We start from the raw sequence: 21960 nt of genomic DNA on the forward strand, positions 1-21960 counted from the left end.
GCCACAGTCCAATGTATCGAAGGGTACAGAGTTAAGAAGGAATACAACAATAGCGTGACATCAGAGGACATTCAATGCACGTCTGCAGGTCATTGGCAAGCCTCCAAAGGCTGCGAACGAAAAGGTATTTAAAAATTGTAACTGATATTAAATACACCCAGTTTAGTTTTATGTTGCTTGTCTACAAAACACTAGTGAATCGGATAATTTATAATTACACGCATACAAACGCCTGTTTCTAGTTTGTTTATATAATGATTTATATTTCTCTTTTTAAAATTTCATTTTACACGACGCTTTATAAAGTGTATTAAAAATTTAGTTTAAACAATTCCATTGCACATGATAGGACACGTTCGAAAGTAATAATAATGCAAAGTTACTTTACGATGCGATATTTGAATTACCCAAATCAAAAAAGTAATAGAGTTTTCGCTTTGTATACTATTTTAATATGCATAGGTTAATAATGTAACTAAACAATGCATGGTAAATATGATCGACAATAACAAATATCAATCCGTCAAGAAGTTCAAATAAAGTGAATAAAATAATCAACACATATTATATTTACAATGGGGTTAGCTATATTCCACAGATTGTGGTCCACCACCAGTAGGAAAATTGTCAGTAGTAAACGCACCAGTGACAACTTTCAACTCAAATGCTACGTATACTTGTTACCCTGGGTACAGCACATACAACGAAACAATGACCGTTTGTAATAAAAATGGACATTGGAATGGTGGAGCTCCGATATGTTTTGGTAATATATCTTTTATCTGTAGTATATCAAATAAACCACGGAAAGGACATGTATTCATGCTAATATGAATCAATAAAATGTAATGTCAATGTAGAAAACGTTAGATTCTATAATATATGTTTAATATAGTCAATAAAGTCCACCAATCATTTCCACTCATTGGTACACATGCGAAACCCAATATGATTCAACAGATGTTGACGAGTGTCTGAATAAGACGACGTGTAACTACAATGCCAACTGTACCAACACTGAAGGCAGCTTTGCGTGCAAATGTGAGACGGGTTACAGAGACCTGGATGGTGTTGGGGGAAAACGATGTGCTGGTATGTCGATTTCATGACATTAGGCATTCAATTCGTGTTCTGATATTTAAAAGTATGTTTGTATGTACGTATGAAAGTATATATATATATATATATATATTTGAATATCGCTTACTAATCTGTTTCCATTGTAGACCTGAACGAATGTTCATTTGGTGGAGAATTTTACTGTAGACATGCATTAAACCAGACACGAGTGTGTGTGAACATCGACGGGGGATACGTGTGTGTTTGCAACAAGGGATTCACTGGATCAAGCTGTGAAACAGGTTCGCTGCCATATTCGTTTAAAAATGCATGTTTGTTTTGTTAAAATAATTCCTTTTATGCAACAATGGACCAAGGTGTATTATGAGCATCCTTTCATAAATAACTGTAAATTTTCAAATGTTTAAATTACTTGTAAGCACATAGTGTGCTAACTGATAAAATGTTCGTATTGTGCACACTGGGCTCATGTATTTTGTATAAAGAGCCAGTCATAAAGGTTAAATAACATTTAGCAATAGTGTTTATTAACCTATAGTTGTGTTGAAATAATTTTACTTAAATAATTATGTGAATAAATCAAACGGTAAGCAAACTTGCATTTGAGCTTATTACCCGGTTCAAAATCCCAATGTTAGGTTTTGGATCGACATTTCCAAGATGCTGACCAAAGTTGTTTTCACTAATGATTGTGTTTTGTTCAGTGTTTGACATTAAAGAGGGATTCTCTAAGTGCATATACAAATAATCTGATGCTTAAGCACCTGGGGCAATACTTTGTTTATGCTCGAAGAACATGCTACCAAATTGTGCCTTGTCCATATTTTTTCTTATCTTCAAAGGATACTTAAACTTTAAATTTAACATTGTGTTTTTGTTGCTTGTTTTGAAATGAAAATATGTATTAGAAAACGGCAGCATCCACAATTGATATCAGCTTTCGTGAGTGTAAAGTAATTTATTATTTAATTTGTATGCTATATATGAAATGAGCTGAATAAATACAAAGCTAGTGAATAACCTGTAAACAAAATATACAGTTATTTCTTGGTCTTAATTGTCCTGCCACGTGACGATATTTGAATCGTAAAACAGTATTCATACAACGATTTTGTTGGGTTTCATTTTGTAGTCCATTATTATTATGAAATTGTAATCGTCGCGCTTATTTTACCATCGAAAAGAAATATGTATGATCAGAAGATTCATCTACCAACTTTAAGATTAACATAATTAAGAATAAATAAATAGGTCATTGAACTTTTGAACAGAGAAAAATATGTAAAGCTATTGAATGTAACTATTAATATTATTTCAGATATCGTGGAATGTGAGGACAATGCCTCGTGCGGTCATCATGCGGTGTGTTCCAACTCTTATGGTGGTTACTCATGCGCATGTGCGGATGGATATCCTCAAGGAAATCCATATCTGGGGTGCTTTAGTAGGTTTGCATATGATGTATGCAAACGATATATTTTGTCACTAAAGACGAATGCATTATTTAAATTATCATAAAATCCTGGTATTGGTTGGAGACAAGAACCTTGATATTCGTTTCATAAATCATTAAGATATTGCTTGCTGGATCACCCTTATAAAACTAAAAAAACAACATACAAGATCAGCCATAATAAAATGTGAACACCATTAAAGGAGCTGTCAACCAGATTGACGAAGAAAAGAAAAGTTCTAAAATACGGTGTTTTTTTTTTTCAATTATTAGTTTATATTGATTAAAATATCACGACTGGTATAGAACATTACTTTAAAAAAGTTGTTTAAGTTTTTATATTTTCAGTATATTCGGAAATAAAATATAACGATGTGAAATCGAAAGTACATCGCGAAATACACACTATAAATAACGCAAGTAGATTGATCATTATATATATATATATTTATATATACTATATACAATTCACTACGCATGCGCAATTTTACTTGTAGTTACCTGGTACACATACCCAGTAAAATTGTATTACCGGATATACTTAAAATATGAAAACTTAACAACTTTTTTTCAAGTAATGTAATATACCAGTCGTGATATTTTAATCAATATAAACTAATAATTTAATAAAAAGGGTATTTGAGAACTTTTCTTTTCTTCGTCAATCTGGTTGACAGCTCCTTTAAAGCTCGTGCCTTTTGAGTACCAAATGGTTTTAATCTGCAAGCAAACAAAATATTGCGTTCACTTAAAAGTATATTGATTCATACATTAGACGTTAAAAAATATGAATATATGTTCCGTTGCACGTTTTTACAGAACCAGTTTTACTTGACTTCAATGCACCTGGAGATAGATACAACGGTGACAATATGATTATAGATGCTTACCATATCTCAACAAGGCTGCCGTACTTCGGGGAATATATCCATTGGTTCAAGGTAACGTATATATTATTTGCACAGGATAGTAAAAAACGTTTCCATACACCATCATCGATATGCCCTGCCATAAGTTTCCTATGTTAAGCTTTCGCTATGCATTTATTTAAGCCAAACATGAACGGCTTCGTATCGCTTGATTTTCAACCTCTCTACAATCAATACGGAGGTGAAAATGCCACTGAATGGATGGCAGCTGTTCAGAACCACAAAGTGATTGCTCCTTTATGGACAAATATTGACAGCAGTAATATAACAGATGGTGGGCTGTGGATCCACATTTTTACCGACCGCCAAAATGACACGGTTGACATTCAGAAGATTCGAAACCTCGTTCGTCAATACATTAATCAGACAGATTTCAATGTCAGTGTCGCACTGGTCGCCACTTGGAAGCACGTGACAGTTCATTCGCCCTACGAACCCGGATACGAGCTCGTTAAGCATCAGGTACAGGTCCAGATAATTAAATTAAAATCACACAATGATAATGTGACTGCAGAATATCAATGAACTAAATATATTTATTTTTATATAAATTTTAAATTGTAACGTAGTCACACGCTTGTTTGTCTATAATTTATAATTGTTTAGTCAAAGGCATGTATTTCTATTTTTATTAATAATGATATTTCACATGTTCATTTTAACATTAAAAAATCCGTACTCTAAACCTACCAGATTGTATCTGAATTTGGTACATGGTAAGTCCCTCAAACTAATCGGTACTGCGGATATTGTTAAATGACTTGTCCGGGGCATTATTATGGTAGGCATTTACTTACCGTCATGTGAATAGTAATAACCGTCCTTATCTAATGTTTTGACTGAGAGAAAGTTGTACATAACTCTCGTGGCAAAATCATCGAAATATAATAACATACGTTGGGTATTACAAATTATTTAAAAAAAGTTTACCTTGTTATGACTGAATTTATCAAAAGGTGACCGTGTATAACCATACGATTTTTCGTTAGTAAAATGTATGTACATGTAAATCAGCCCTTATGAACCGATACGAACACGCGCATTTGGATTATATCAGTGTTTCAATGTGTCGATTAAATTTTAAAAAGCATACAACCACAACTTAGAAAAATTTACATTGATGGATTCGTTTAACGAAATTCAGCCTTCTGCTTGGATTTTTTATGAAAGAAAGCAAATACCAGTTGACTCTAGAGCACATGCAATGTCATATATCAAGTTAAAATACTCGAAATACGGCATAAAAGCCTGCAAAATCATGTGTATTGAATTCATATTTAAGATAGACTCAGGGTGATTTATTGGCGAACCCTTTATACTTATTGCTTGACTCAAATTTGATGGATCTTGTACATTGAATAACCAAACTTAAACGAAAGTTAGGTTCGCATTTGAAACGAAATTTAAACTTAAATTCAATTGGCACCTAATAAGTTCTGCATTACGCTACGCGTTGAATATTTTAGAACCTGTCGATGCAGTGCATTATTGTGTCAGACGGCATGTATACCTACATCATGTTTAACTACGACAACGAACAGTTCAGTATCAGACCATTACCGGAAGTCCCTGTTGCTAGTGGTTACACAAATCCAGATTACACGGGTATCGTTCTGTCTGACAGATATAACTTCTCTCTCCTAAATCAAGGATCCAATGTGCAGCCAGGTAACTGTTCATCAAACATAAAAAATAATAAATGTGTGTTTTCTGAGAATTACATTTAGCTCATCCAGTAATTATTGTGTGAACCTAACAAGGGTAGACAACAATAATTAAAAAACAACATTTTTATATGCAAAACATACTAATCTTGATTATTGTTAAGTGTTCGACGGCTAAGTTTAAACTTGCTCTAAAGCATTTTTTGGACTTAACAGGTTTTGCTGGAAGGTGGCTCTATAATGTAACTGTTATAACACAATCAATGAGGAATGAAATTATATGTCAGACGTTTTACGAAGACAATAAGGTTCAGCTCAAATCTTGGATTCAATCGCAATTGGTGTATGCACTTCCGTGCCCTTGTCAAGAGGTGTTGATGATGGAAGTAAGTAGCACCATTATATATCGTCTAACCAAACGTGAATGTTTGGGAACTTAATATAGACAATACAATCATGCATGAGCTTGCTTTGCGTTGTATTTAAGGACTACACGTTCACCCGCAATGACTCACTACGTCCCGGGTTCGGCAGTCACTTGACGTGTTACGAGTCGTGGTTCTTCAGTGCATATGGCATCAAACAGAGATGCTGCTACATGTACGTGTTCATATCAAAAAGCGTTTTTGTTTTAATAAAGCATAGCCACATGATGCTTGTAGTTGGAGAGTAACAGAGAAATGAATAAGATGTTGCATTAAAAAAAAAACTCAAAAGTTTAATATGTTGCATTTGAATATTATCTTTTGTAATGTAGACACGTTTTTTATTAAGACGTTCAAGTCCGACTCAACGTTTATTCTATACCTTTACATTCTGTAATACCCAACAAACATATTGATGGAAGTGCTTTGTATATTTGTGACAAATTTTCCCACAATTTTAAAATAATAAAAATAAAGAAATATTTCGAACCGCCTTTCACGTGTATGCCTTTCCATATTTACCGCAAATATTTCAGGTTCAGCAAATTACAAACACAGTATCCAGCTGCAATAGGAGCAGAGTTTGAAAATACCACTATTGCCCCACTTCTCCTAGATGGCTACAACCAGTGCTGCGGCTCAAGTAGCAGCCAGAAATACTGTTCGCGGTACGCGGAGATCAACCCGCCTGATGACTGTTCTCGGTATACGATCAGCGATGAGATACGTTAGGTCAGACGTAACATTCAAAACGTCAATGATTCTAGCGCATTCAAGGAATCCTCGGACCTCGGTCTTTGGGGAGGTTTTATCCAACGTTTTAAAAATGGGTTTGGATTATAATACATGTAATAAAATTGTTCCAGTAAACATTTTGTCGTTATTATTTTTCAATTAAAAAAATCACAACTGTTTTCTTAATGAGCCAGAACAGCTGTCTACTGTTTACGGAGGTCATTCCGCCTGATGACTACGCCAGGTGGACGATCTGCAATCTGCGATAAAATCATCACCATCATTCCTTGACCGTCAGGCCGATTGGGTGAAATGAGGGACGGCGACATAGGGATCCTCTGCCAGTCAGATCAGTTGTGGGCTTCTGAGTGTAATTCATCAATGTAAATTATACATATCATTGATATATCCATTATTTACCAGTTCGATCTTCTTGTATAAAAGACAATCTGAAATAACTAATGACACTCATTATTTCACAATGCGTATCGATACAAATAATATTCTTCTCATTTATTACACAACTATTCCAGATGTAAAACGGGTGAAGAAAACATTTGCATGTCTGCATGGTTTTGTTACTAAACAAGTTACATAGTAGTTTTGCGACAAATATATTAGTGTGTTTTTTTTTAGGAAAAATACTTATACTTGCATATGAAATATATCCGGCAATAAGACACATATACTGCTGCGCCGAAATAACTGATCAATATTAAAAAGCAACAACAAAGAAATATCTTGAATAGCACTCAATGCTACGATGAAGAAACGTCATCACTATAATATGTTCAACATCATTGGGATATAATATTTCAAGACAGACTTTTGAAACCTGTACACCATTAGTGTTCTGATTGCGTTCCTTTGGTCAATTCGTTCACAATGCCGTAGGATTGCCCAACAATACTTTAAACGCAAAACCAGCGCGAAACTAACGGAATAAACTACATTTACGTATAACAGACTTACAAGACGTGTCGTAGTAACGCATAGAAACGGTCCACTGACGCCTACCGACTTCAGTGACCCTACTTTTTGTTTATATTCCGGCCACTTGCATGTATGGTCGCCTAGAAGTCGCAGTGTAAACATAAATATCGCATAAATACAACATCGACGTTATGATGTTGTTTTAAGAGATGAAGATTATCCTTCATACCACGACTATCATCTTCTTCAGAGAAAACATACGTATTTTGTAAAAGTATAGATGAAAGACCGGCGTTACGGGGAAGCGATATGGTTTTGTTAACAGGTGTGTTTTATGTCCCCCAGTCTATACTGGGGAACATATTGTTTTTGCTCTGTCTGTTTGTTGGTTTGTTGGTTTGTTTGCATCAAACTTTAACATTGGCTATAACTTTAGCAATATTGAAGATAGCAACTTGATATTTGGCATGCACGTGTTTCTCATGGAGCTGCATAGTGTTTAACAAACGCATCTTGTTTTTAAATTGTTATTGGCTGTATGTGGGTGTACTAATAATCATTTTACATCTCGGTAAATTATAACCTAGCCTAGAAATCACAAATGATAAAAATAAAAATTAAGAAAAGGGAAAGCATAACCTTTAGAAGCTTAATCTAACGTACTACAACTTGACCATTAAGGGCTAAGACATCATCACCTATCTTAAATGCTATGAAATCAATATACGTATTTTTCTTAGTTACTGATGAAGAACTTTAACAGGGTCGGTTTATTTAACTGAGTTTGACTGATGAGTGTCAATAATATACGATAATATAAGACTTTTCTTACTCAGGAGTGTGTGTTTTTCTCGTTCGAATGTATGTTTGTCACATTTTATAAACAATGTTATACCTTCATAACAGTTGTCATATATTTGTTACATATTGTCTGATCCAAAATTGAAAATAAGCACATGTTTCTTTGACCGATGGAATTATGTCTTATTATAATGTTATATAGTTATTATATGGATCGATGCAAGTTTTATATCTTGAATAATAAAAACTGTCATCAGACTGGTCTGATGATTGGCCTGTGATAATTGGGAACAAATATACCGCAGTAACAAATTTTAAACGTTGTTGAAATTATAAATAAAGTCGCGCTGGTAAATGTATAACCACGGTCACACATATATATTAGCGGTTTTCATTTTTTATTACTGGGTTTCATCTTTTTTAGCTGCAATTCGTACATGCGGTACTTTCTGGTCGTAACAAAAAATGCTCTCATCATTATACTGCTGAAATTGAAGTATATCTATTAAAAGATGTTTCTTCTACTAACTCGCCCGACACTATTGCGTGCGCCGTTCCTAAACTTGTTTATGATATCCTGGTTGAGTTTTAAATCATTTGCGTAGAATTCATTCATAATCGCTGAATAAAGTATTAACTTTGCTAAACTCGAGACTTTATATAAATAAATTATTTTTAAAAGTATGTTTAAAAAAATTAAAGAATTCTCCATGTCATTTTCCTTTCGTATTAAACTGGGACATACATTTGCATCGTAAGAACGTTTCTGGAAAAAACACCCTTCTTACCCTACTTTCATTTTTTCCAGGCTCTTTTTGTGTGGCGCATCGCCACGACGCCGTTCTTAACGGCGTTCTATTACTCTTGTGCCATGTATTCAATAACACAATTTCGATACGAGGATTACACCCTATAGCCATGATCAATCTCCTTAGTATGTGACCACGACTGTATCGTGAAGGAGTACACCGTATGGGCACAGTAATGTGGTTTGTATAAATAGCCAACACACTGCCATAAAACCATTGAAATTATCGACTGATAGTGACACGGAGTTATTAACTCAGGACTGATTGAAAACCATTCGCAACTGAAGTTCCTGTGAGCCATTTTCTCCGGAAAATCGTAAAGTAAAATCGTAAAATAAATGAATCGGAATAAAACTTGTGTCGTTAGTGGTTTTAAATTATTAAACTAATTCCATCAATAACATAAGGTGCGCCACATCGTACGTATATCAAATACTTTTCGTTTAGTATTATGTAAAAATAAACTAAGATAAAACTGTTCAATGATTACAGCCAAACCAATTACCAGTAATGATTTTCTGTCGGTCATTTTTGCAAGTCTTACTCTTTTTTGAAATTCTGGTTTAAATTGTGTTGATTGTGTCATTTAATTAAACCACTGGAATATAAGACGCACACATCGTGTGTCTTATACTCAAACACATTCGGTATGTTTTTCTTGTTGTACAGTGTACTGAAACAGCCTGGAACTGAAATACAAGATATTGAAATGTTAACATAATAATACTAATTAAAATAAGCTAATTAAAATAAGCTAATATATCGATAGCATTTAAGTGTGTGCTTTTTTATTTGTTAATTATTTCCCACTGCCACTGATTCGCTTGACCCCCCCCCCCCCCGCCCTCATGAATTACATTAAGATTGACATTTGACATTGCTAGGAATACTTACCTGCATGTCTATCATCCGGCATTATGGGCATGCAATCGGAACTTGAGAACATTTGTTGGCTTATCGTACGTTTATATTAGGAAAAAAACTTAAATATTTCCATTATTTTGAAACGTAACATAAGGGATTAAAATAATATGGTCTGTCCTAGTAATTACATTTAAAAAAAATTTCCTTCAATCAACACGAAAATAATATGTGACTATCGTTCTAACATATTGCTTTGATGTCACTTTGCACACACGTCCTCAACAGTGTCGAGTCCCGCATACATGGTCTTGTATGATGACATACTACTCCATAGACTGGTTCGACTGTTGTCAATAAAAATCTCCCAAAATACCGGAACAGTTCGAGTAATATGTCCCTGTACAACATGAAAGGAGTACTGATGAGCTTACAGGGAGCTTAGAACGGGGTCAGTCACTGCAATAGATACTTTCATTACATTTGCACACGTTTGCGACGATGCAGATCGGATAAAAAAAGACAATATTACATTAAATCTTTAAAAGAAAATGTGTAGCACCGTTTGCCATATGTTCACTATATTTTCTTTATAAATGGAAGCATAACACAAAATGTACCGCACCATATCAAATTTGAATGAAGTTATACACATATACAATGATCAAGTAACCGAGGTTAAATCGCAATATGTTATTCATTGACCAGAACCAACAGTAAACATGTAATGCAACTCATTATTAACACGGATTCTGAGATGATTTAAGTTCAGATGGCGGGTCAAAGACTGGACACTAGCTCTTGTAATGTGTAGCCCAACGTCGATGCTAAAATTGGTCAGCAAACACAGTGGAGTGAGATTTTATTCTGTTTAAAGTTGTGAAAACTAACTGATGCCTGTGTCCTTGCCAACGATATAAACAAATATTAAGACAGTAAAGTTGAATACATATGCAAACACAACATACCAATCGACTAAATGCAAAACAATTAACGTCGATACAGGATAATTATTATCGGTTGTATTAATTTTAATTTGCAATTACATTAAACATGATTTTATTTAATTCAAATGTTGTAATAATATTCCACTATTTATTAAATATTTATTGCTGGAAACGCTAAAATAATTAAGTACGTTCGACAACATAGTATACAGTTGAATAAGAATTAAAAGTGATTACAATTCTACATACCTCCATATATACGCAAAATCATTGACATAATCGTTCCTAGCCGCACAGCTTGATTGTAAGAGCTACTTTAACAGGCACAACCAGTTCTTTTGTTCAACATTAGTGTCATATGAACCGCACAGACATGCTAAATTATCATCAGCAGTATATGTCTTAAATAACATGGATAGTGTTTACTCCACGGTATTCATTAAGATTGCATTTATATCAAGAATAAGCCCGCGTTGTAAACTTCTAATACAAATGTGCGAGTCCCTACTGTATTATTGTAGTGAGCAGAAGTGAGAATATTTTGTGAATATTTCGTAAGTTGTTTCCACTTTGAATGAACAAAAACTGTCACGTGACCAGAAAAAGTCAACGTCAGTAGTCATTTTATGACAACAAACAGCCGCGCAAGGTAGTTTTTTTTCCAATATCTTTGCTGATCATCCTCTGACTTTTATACGACCTAGTGCACGCAATATGGCATGCATATAGCGTTCGATCGGTATATCACGCGTTTTGTGTGTTGCTCTGGTTTTCGAGAACACTTCGGCGCAAATTTCCATTTAAGAAGCAAACGTCAGTAGTAAAATTACAAAGATTCAGTGTTCTCGAAAATTAACCATTACAGAACTGTCTATTCTTTACCGGACGAACATATATTACATATGTCTATGCATAAACAAACAAAAATATCTACCAGATATTAAATAAACGTTTAAAGAGTGAAAACAAATATGGCAAACGTCAGTAGTACGTTTAGGAATGGCAAACGTCAGTAGCAAAAATATGCAAACGGCAGTAGCCGAATAAATGCACGCGTTTAATTTAATGAAAAACATGTGAAACAATATAATTTATGCTAATTTAGATTTGAATAAGATATAACAAGTTAAGATTGATGTCATAAATTAATGCACGACATATATAAATTCTGCAACAACAAAAATGAACTAATGTTTAAGTGATATTATGTGCATCTTACAGTTTATAGGTGTCTATCGCAACCGTTGTTTATTTTTGGTGTCTTCACTTCATATACACGTATATTCGTTAATGCAGCATCAACATATTGCAAAAATATCCCGGAAAGAGAAATATAATGCTTTTGAATATCAACCGTACTTTCGTTTTGACAACTGACGACAGGAATGATTCGATTTACAATGTGAATCTAAATTGAGTGTTATGCAGATTCGTTCATACGACACAAAGACACTCATTTTGTTTCAAGGATCATTTCGTAATGTTCAAACAAGTAAAATAGTATAAGTCACAAATCAATAAGATTGAATATTATTTTATTAAAGTGATATTATGAATTGAGCTGAAAAAAATTAACAGGTCAAAAGAGGTACTTAAAATGTGGTTAATGACCAATCATCTGCAACGCATCTTGCTACCAGTTGTTTTATAAAAAAATGTATCATATTCGATAGTTTACGTGACTGGTGAGTCCTCTTAGTCGAAATGATCCGTAAAACAAAAAGTGTCTTTGTGTCGTATGAACGAATCTGCGTAAAACTCAATTTAGATTCACATTGTAAATCGAATCATGCCTGTCGTCAGTTGTCAAAACGAAAGTACGGTTGATATTCAAAAGCATTATGGCAAGCCTGGAAAATAATGTTATACAGGAACAGTTGTATCTTGTTCCAACGTCCGAGCTTCTATGACGTATGTAAATAAAATTATGTTATTCAAGTACAACGTGACATTTCATATAAGTCCAATATTAAATGCATCGGCATTCTGTGTCGATAATTAAAACACAGAAGCAATAGAGAAGAATATTGTTCAAAGGCAGATATATCTTTCTTCAGCGCCCTAGTTCCTGTGACAAATGTAAATTAAGTGTATGTTCTGCACAATCAAGTAGCCTGTGTAAAACATGTTCAATGAGATACCAATAAATCACGTGTTACAATACGTTATTAATATACTGTAAACGTTATCATGTATTATTTTTTAAACTTTTTATCGCCATTCATTCTTAATAGAAATAGATTACTTATATTGTTCAGAATTGAGTTTTATTTGGATTGTTTTCTTAATAACAAATATGTAGGTAAGTCGCACACTGTTTTAGTCTGAATATCTCATTTCCAATTATGAATTGCTGGCGATAAAATGTTCCATATATTACAATTGCTTCAAATACATTACCTGACCTATGTACCTGCTCCCAACTGAGGTAATTAAGCACTTCCTTTATATATTTTAGAAAACTCGTAGCCATTATATCTTGTTTGTTTGAAATATCACCATCACAGAATCACACTTCACAAACAGCAGAAGACCGTTGACCTTGGATCGAGTCTAACATTGAGTTGTGCTAGGTCTGGCGAAATATTCCTTACATTGTATCAATATTTTAACATAAAACATGAAACAAACAGAGATTTGATTTTATCTTCACTTAAAGACCTTTTCACATTCCCTAAATATAGTTCTAATTATCGCCCTAATAGTCTATATAAGTGGTTAAAAAAATAATTGTGTTTTACTTTTCATTAGACGTTTCACAGGTAAACTAAATTAAATTTGTTTATTAGGAAATGTGAAAAATTCTTAACTTTTAAATACAAAATATATTTGAGAAGACAACATGCGCACTGTTGAAAATGCTATACACACTACTCATTAAAATGTTAAAATGCAAATTATTCATAGATTACATGGTCAGCTCTACGCATTGCTTTTTCAAATGCTTAAACAAATCAAATTATGCGTAGGTTGCTTTGCCAAGTCAGGTTCTGTTCCACGAATCAAATCAGTCGATAACTATTACAGCAAAGAAATTCGCTATTGAAATGAAGTTTATATGTGTGATTCTGTTAGCTGAAGTTCTGTTATTCTTGATTGAATTTCATCAAAAGTGTGAAAAAGAAGCATGGCATGATGTAGCACCTTTCTTATCCGTAGCAACCTCATCGGAAGGTCTATTCCCCTGTGCCACTGCAGGGTTTCAGACAGACAGAATAGTTTATTAACGTCTCACTTGTGTACATAAAAAACAATAAAACAGTACAGAATCATTATATATATATGTACAAAACCACTTTAAAAGAGTTACGAGAGACGATAGTTCTAAAAATTCTAAAAGTGTTCAACGATTATATACATTATAGAATCTTTCACATCTGTTAGAAATATATAAAAAAGATTCTAAAGGAAATTCTATTCAAAATGATTACCGGGTAGTGTTTTAGATATAAATAAAAATTACAACTGTTAGTAATATAAAAAAAGATCCTGATGAAATTCGGTTTAAAATTATTAGTTTTCTTAAAATAAATAAAAATATATATCATCAAACAATACAGTAAGAGAAAATTTCAATTTGTACATTATAAACAGTTTTGTACTTATGTAGTACAAAATATATTATTATTTGATACGAAATTGACTATGCGCACACATTAAATGGATTATATATACATGTGTTTGCGTCGCTTCATTAAAATGTCATGAAAGGCTCTGGCACTGGGTTTAATGATGCGGTCATGTGACAGCAAGAAGTTTATTTTCACTCTTGGGTTTAATGCGTTGAAATTTTGGTTTACCAGAGAGCGCTTTCTGTTAAATTGGATCTTATATTTTCATATAGCGGACACATCATGTGAACGCAAACGAACGTTTGACGAGTAAAATGGCTGCACAAACGCTCGATTAAGAACGAACATCTAATGCATTTTATTTCTGTATATGTACACTCTACGCGCAGAGTATTCGCTTAGTTTCATATGGTATTTGACATATTTCCGTTTTTCTGAGAATTCTTTAGTTTTATAAAACATTCACGGTTTTTCAAACGGTTAAATTGTCCTCACATATTTTATTTTTTTTAATTTTTTCATGTTTTGCTTTTAAACGACTTAAAATTTAAACGTTCTATATTTTCAGTGAGAAACATTAAAAAGTCATTCAAGTAGATCATTTTTAATTGTTACATTATCATTAAGCTTTTTAAAAGTTCTCTAAACGCTAGATGATAAATTGTGAAATAAATTTAGTATAAATAAACTGAATTTATTATTCTTGTTTATTTGTTTGCGTTATATCTCACCTGGACAGACAGTTTCATTGGTAAGCTTTTGCGATACGTCAATGTACGGCCTCTGTTGTGTGCAATGCGTCGTCATGTTTTTTGCTCATTGCAACTCTACAGGCCACAGTTTTGCTAAATGTTGTTGACTTTAATAAAAATAAACATGATTTACATTTCTGTACATTTATTTACCATATGTTTTGTTTAATGAGATCAACAATATGACCCCATAAAAACTGGTGATTTGCGCCTAGCTATTATCATTATTAAAATCATATTTGTTTTACAAGCAATACTCAAGAAATGTTGTTAAATACTTTCCTCAAAAGATAACCTTTTTGATACAGAACTCTTTTTCAGAAATGATGTATTTCCAATGTCATTAAAACGATGTTGTTCACTCTTTTTTTACTGAGCCATAATCAACCAATATTAGAAGCATACAAGATGAAAGATACAATGTATGTACGAAGAAGAACACAAAAATCTTCAAAAACAAACAGCGTATAACATGACGAAGGTATTATAATGAAATTGCGTGCAATGACCATGTTACAGCCTCGTTGTGACGAAGTCACTTCTATTATCAATCTTCCGGTTTTTCACGAGCAAGCATCCCAGAAAGGCGAGTGCCGCAGCACAGTGGATGGCCGCTATCAGGTAGAGCACTATATCGTAGCTACCCGTCGATTCCCGAATAAATGCTGTGAACAGTATGAAACAAATAAAGCAAACCGAAATATACATCAGATATTACATTAATGCTCAATATGTCAGTACTATAAAAATGCAGTTACACCCGTACTTACAAACGTGTGCTTTTATAGGTAGCTCTATTTTAAAAAGTAACTTACTTAGAACGTCATGATCCCACAAAATAAATCGTTTGTTCGGCATCAGTATTCGAAAGACTAGTTTAGTTTTATTAGCTAAATACTGAAACATGCTAAAATAAACAAACTTAGTTACCGAACAACGGCCCGGACGCGGCCGACAGCACTCCGACCCCGGAAGTCATCAGACCGGAAGCTACCGGCATATGTTCTATGGGCACCATCTTCATGGCGATCATCGACGCCGGCAAACTGGCTCCTAGAGTAGTTCCCACCAGACCATTTGCGACCAAAAACGACACATGCCCTGAAGAGAGTTGCACTAGCAGGTACCCGGCTGCACCGATCACAGCAGCCATCGATAAGATAACATTAACGCTGATACCAAATTGTTTACCAAGGCCGGGTAACAGCGATGAGACTATGACGGACACGCTTCGTACGATGAACACCATATTAGACCAGGACACGTCTACGTTCTTTGATTTCATCAGGTCAAGTTGCAGTGCCATGATTGAACCATTTATAGAAGCAACAATAAAGTCTGATCCTAAAACAATTATAATATATTCTAGACTGATAATTGATTTTATATCCGCCCATATAGCAATTTGAGTTGATGCTTTAATGATGTTATCTTTTCCTTTTGGCTTCACACCACTTGTATTTTTGGTTATAGTGTTTGGTCCGTTTTCAGATTCTGATATCACACCACTCGTATTTTTGGAAATAGTGTATGGTCCGTTTTCAGGTTCTGATTCCACACCACTCGTATTTTTGGTAACAGTGTACGGTCCGTTTTCAGGTTCGGATTCCACACCACTCGTATTTTTGGTAATAATGTATGGTCCGTTTTCAGGTTCTGATTCTATACCACTCGTATTTTTGGTAATAGTGTATGGTCCGTTTTCAGGTTCTGATTCCACACCAGTCGTATTTTTGGTAATAGGGTATGGTCCGTTTTCAGGTTTTGTTTCCACACCACTCGTATTTTTGGTAATAGTGTATTGTCCGTTTTCAGGTTCTGATTCTATACCACTCGTATTTTTGGTAAAAGTGTATGGTCCGTTTTCAGGTTCTGGTTCCACACCATTCGTATTTTTGGTAATCGTGTATGGTCCGTTTTCAGGTTCTGATTCTATACCACTCGTATTTTTGGAAATAATGTATGGTCCGTTTTCAGGTTCTGATTCCAAACCACTCGTAATTTTGGGAATAGTGAATGGTCCGTTTTCAGGTTCTGATTCTAAACCACTCGTAATTTTGGTAATATTGTTTGGTCCGTTTTCAGGTTCTGATTCTAAACCACTCTTATTTTTGGTAATAATGTATGGTCCGTTTTCAGGTTCTGATTCTATACCACTCGTATTTTTGGTATTAAAGTATGGTCCATTTTCAGGTTCTGATTCTATACCACTCGTATTTATGGTAATACTGTATGGTCCGTTTTCAGGTTCTGATTCTGTACCACTCGTATTTTTGGTAACAGTGTATGGTCCTTTTTCAGGGTCATCCGATTCTCTAGTTTCCGCGTACTTGATATCATGGCATCGAATAAGAAGCGGCAAAAGCGATGACGTCATAAAAAACACGCCAATAGAGAGTAGCGTCATCTGCAGCCCGAGTCTTTGCACCAGAAATGTCAGAAGGAAAGGATAGAACGTGCCTCCAATGCCTGCCCCCGTGGAGAGGATACTAAGACACAACATCATCTGTCTCCCTCGGAACGCTTGCCTCACCACGGTAAAGCTGGCGGTCTGCGTGCAGGTCATGCCTATGCCTGCAATACACATACAAATGTAATAGAAACACATTTCGTTGTGTTCATAACGGATTCCGGTTAAGGACATATTTAATGGCGCTTGTTGCCATTTGTGGTCGAAGCGCGCAAATCAATGCATTAATTAACGAGCAACGAGCAACAACACGTTCCATTTGAACAAAGATTTTGGTAGTATTTGACAAGAAAAGTTTTATTGAAAATGAGGGTCGTTGTCGCGTGTTCTTGTTGAATATTACATTTATGAATCCGGATCTATTGCAGTTTCAAGTATTTGTTGTTGCTGATATTCTTAAAAACACAATCACCATTTATTACCTAATTGTTATCATCGTTTTATACATAACTAACACTAACCAGCAATGACGCCAATTGTGATGTAAATGTTCCAGATCTCGGAAGCGGCGTATGACGTCATTAAACCCAGAGGGGAGAGCAGAGCGGGACACAGTAGTACCTTGAAGAGGCCGTATCTCCGGATGCAGAAGCCACTGAACACCGCTGAAATGGTAGAAAACGGAACAGCGATGCGGTAAGGTAGTATTCGTATTGTCGTAGTGGTGGTAGAAGGCGTCAAATAACAATTTTGTAGGATTGATAGAATGGTTATCGAAGAAAAGTAGTGATATTGTGGCAGAACTAGGTATGATACTAATAACTATGTGGTAGTAATTATGAATAAAAGTATGGATAGTCGAATCTGTATTAAAAGCCGTTGCAATTGAAGCAGAAGTAGAATTATCGAATGCAGCAGCGAAAGTAGTAGTAGTAATAATAGTAAATATTGTACTAGTATAATACATGCAAACATATTATAAACATATTATGCCTATGAAACTCATAGTGAGATTTAGCCAGCGAAACTTAAGCAAACATGTTTAAAAGGACTAGAACTGTCGCGCTGACCATATTATATAAGCGATATTACATCTAAAGAAGCCATAATTAAGCAGGATACATTTTTATTTCCTATCAATCACCACAAAAAAGGGAGCTCGTTTTCTTACACAGAGACAGCACGACACCTATCATGATTGACTGTACAAGCGCCGTCTGCAAGCGACTCGCTCCAAACGCTAGCTGAAAGTCCAGGAAGAGAGCGCCTAGCGAGAAACAGAGGCCGAGCTGGGTCGTGAACTGCACCCAGACGACAATGAACACTAGCCATTTGTTGGACCATTCTCTGAAATAAAGGATGTTGTAGGTCTGTATGGCAAATTAAGCGTTATATCGGTCCTTGCCGGCTCAGGTACTACTTTAAAGTCCCCAGGGTACTCTTAAGTGAACTACGATATAACCCAGGTACGGAAAACATGCTTATAGGCACCCGACGATGCTGTTTTAAATGCATTTTCCTTACCGCAGATACTTTGTTTTATATATTAAGAATCACCCGAGATGCTTTTGAGCGGAACTTGAGCTGATAAAGACCAGTCGTGGTAGGCTCAATAAGTCGTTGTAGATAATTCCTAAACTTTGTGATCTTTGACCTCAATGGGTGACCTTGATCTTGGGTTATGGGTCTTGCATGTGACTCAGCCTCAAAATATTAAGAACAACTATGGTAAACGTGGCTGTGGCAAATATGATATTTGAGACACAGATAAAGAAATCAATTTTGTAAGGGTATATTAATTTCAAACATGGCTGAAACGCCATTATTGATTAATGGTTTGTGTCAAAATTAAATATGCATCATCCCCTTATCCATGTTTACACTCATACCAAGTTACAAAAAAATATGTTAAAGCAGTTCAAAGATGTGGTTAAATACAAAAAAAGCGTTCTTATATTCAAGTCAAAAATTGCCATAACTCAGTTATTCGCAAATGGATTTCGACTGCATTACTTTACTATTATTATTATTATTATTATTATTATTATTATTATCATTATTATTATTATGATAGAGGTACGAATTGTAGGCTGCAAGATGCCATAGCAATTAAGGCACCAACAAACACTAATGAAAACTATCTACATGCAATTACTTACTGTGAGTCCATTATTTGTCTTTGAACACGATCCTTATTTTTACTGCACCGCCAAACTATGTCGGCATTTATACAATGAAGAGAAACAAAGGAGAAGAATGTTGTGCACGCGCATTTTTATCTTTCATTAACATCCTAATTATTTTAACGTATTCAAATTAAGCAATCAGAAACAAACAACACGTTGCAGTTTAAATTGAGCCTTCATATAATTGAGCAGTGCCATAGTATGGTGTTATGTTATGGCCACTCGTTTTCCGCAAAAGCATCGTCATTGCACTTAAGATTGCGTTCTTTTCGCACGCGATCCAGAGTTTGAAAGTGCCACACAACCATGACCTCGAATGAAGGCGTGTCGCAAATGAATCAAAGAACATTGTGTGTGTCTCATTATGGCATGTCAAAGGGTTTTTAATTGAATGTTTTAAGATTTGTGTAGAAACGAAGTATATTTATATTAAATAAAATCATCTTTATCTAGTCAAATCATACGCTTTTCATTGTTTCTTAAACGCTGCGACGTATTACGCAACACCAGGGACCTATACAAACGTATAGGTCCCTGGCAACACGTAGTTATTTGGTGTCCGTTTTCCAAAGATCGAACCGAAGTGCAGCTCGCACTAAGAACGTTTGCGATTCACGGACAACAGAGCGAACCAGATCATTTTTTCACGAATTTAACTGACGAACGCTTGTCAGGATTCAGAGTTCATCACACGTCGACAAACTAACACGCATTATAATTAATCATAAACATACATGGAATGTTTGTCACTCTTAACTTGTAATTCAATATGCTTTACTTTTCTCCTTTTTATGTTCTTTCCCCTTGTTAAAATACTTTGTTTTCTTTATTTACCCGTTAACGTAATATTGAAAACGGGTAAATAAAGAAAACAAAGTATTGTCAAAAAGCCGAAGGCTGATATGTATGTAAGTAATGTACAACAATGTGTAAGTATATGAAAATGCACGGTACTACGAATTGTTAAAATGCACTCGTGTGGCTATACAGAGTGTTTTTGGTATTGTAACATAATTGATGTCGCAAGTGTTCAGTTACCTCTTTTGGACATGTATTTTATTTTATTTTGTTGTAACAGTTGTAAACGCAGTTGTTAAAACAATTACGTGACTGAGAGAAATCCGTGCTTGTTATCAGCAATCCACAAAATACAATTAGGCTTAGACGTAATTTCGCCTCAGGCATGGTTGAATGATAGATCTTTGGTTAACCCTTACAGTGCTGGAACCGAATTTTGAAGGCCTTTGCAAACAGTTTGGATCCAGATGAGACGCCACAGAACGTGGCGTCTCATCTGGATCCAAATTGTTTGCTATTCTGATAGTATTCTTTGAAAAAAAATCGAAGAAAATGCTAATTTAAGAAATTCAGCAGACGACATTATAGCAGACGACAAATTACCCAGCATGCATTTGGTTAAGTCGATAACGGGTAATCAGGGTGCAGGATCACGCTACTTTGTGGGGTTCTCAATTTAACGTTAATGGATTAAACACACCGGTTAGTGGTGTTTTTTTAAATAACTTTTTAAAACAATTTTTCTTAAGAATTTTAACTAGTGCATAAATGACAGATTTTTATACTGCTTATGGCAATGTGAATACACCAGAATTACTTTATCTAATAAGCATGTGTTATTGTAAAAAATTTTTTTTTTACTGCATTCATGATACGTTTATGTATCACGCATGGTGAAATTTTGTCACCGATTTCAGACGTATTCAAGGATTAATTCATTTACATTAAGATATCGGCACAAACTGCAAAAAAACTGTCTTTTATGCACTAATTTTTTTGCAAATGTATTTCAATAACTTGAGATAGTTGCAAAAATAAAGTTTTGAACGGTGTGTTTACAATCTGTCCAGCCCGTGTGTAAGCCCCTGTTGATTCTGCACCCTGTAATGCTTATAACGTACGAGTATTTCAAAGACGATATCAAAAATGACCCGCTAAAGTCAGGTCAATTTAAAGAACAGGCATTCTTTCATTAACGTGTTGCGGAAGGCCAATAACTGCACTCATGCTACCTGTTTATGCTGTCTTATTTATGTTTTGTCAAACGTGGTGAAATGTTAACAATGCAGAAACATGTGTTTGACATGTTTAAACCTTTTAAGAAAAATGCTGTACTTACAATTATTTTAAACGTCGTTTCAAATACGTTATTGCGGAAATGCAGTTTTTCATGTTTCGGAAATATATTATAAGCAAGTACTCATACATACGAACAGTCAGCAATCCTTATGGACACAATATGTACGACATTTAACATTTTGGAGCTGTTTATGTATTAGAGAAAGAGAGAGAGATGAGAGAGAGAGAGAGAGAGAGAGAGAGAGAGAGAGAGAGAGAAAGAGAGGAGAGAGAGAGAGAGAGAGAGAGATAGGAGAGAGAGAGAGA

At 34.7% G+C, this 21960-nt stretch overlaps 2 protein-coding genes across 2 annotated transcripts; one reads left to right on the plus strand and one right to left on the minus strand.

The window, feature by feature from the left end:
- The first annotated feature begins 4937 nt into the window (after positions 1–4937).
- On the plus strand, positions 4938–6283 carry LOC127869591 (uncharacterized). The gene is made up of 4 exons (XM_052412247.1): positions 4938–5130; positions 5343–5512; positions 5614–5726; positions 6088–6283. The coding sequence occupies exons 1-4, from the start codon at positions 4938–4940 to the stop codon at positions 6281–6283; spliced, it is 672 nt and encodes a 223-aa protein (XP_052268207.1).
- A 9191-nt stretch (positions 6284–15474) lies between these two features.
- On the minus strand, positions 15475–20030 carry LOC127869592 (uncharacterized). The gene is made up of 5 exons (XM_052412248.1): positions 20022–20030; positions 18543–18741; positions 17893–18036; positions 15892–17535; positions 15475–15626 (listed from the first exon to the last, which is right to left on the minus strand). The coding sequence occupies exons 1-5, from the start codon at positions 20028–20030 to the stop codon at positions 15475–15477; spliced, it is 2148 nt and encodes a 715-aa protein (XP_052268208.1).
- Between the last annotated feature and the right edge of the window lie 1930 nt (positions 20031–21960).

Source organism: Dreissena polymorpha, chromosome 2, assembly GCF_020536995.1.
Source record: "Dreissena polymorpha isolate Duluth1 chromosome 2, UMN_Dpol_1.0, whole genome shotgun sequence".
NCBI classification, from domain to species: domain Eukaryota; kingdom Metazoa; phylum Mollusca; class Bivalvia; order Myida; family Dreissenidae; genus Dreissena; species Dreissena polymorpha.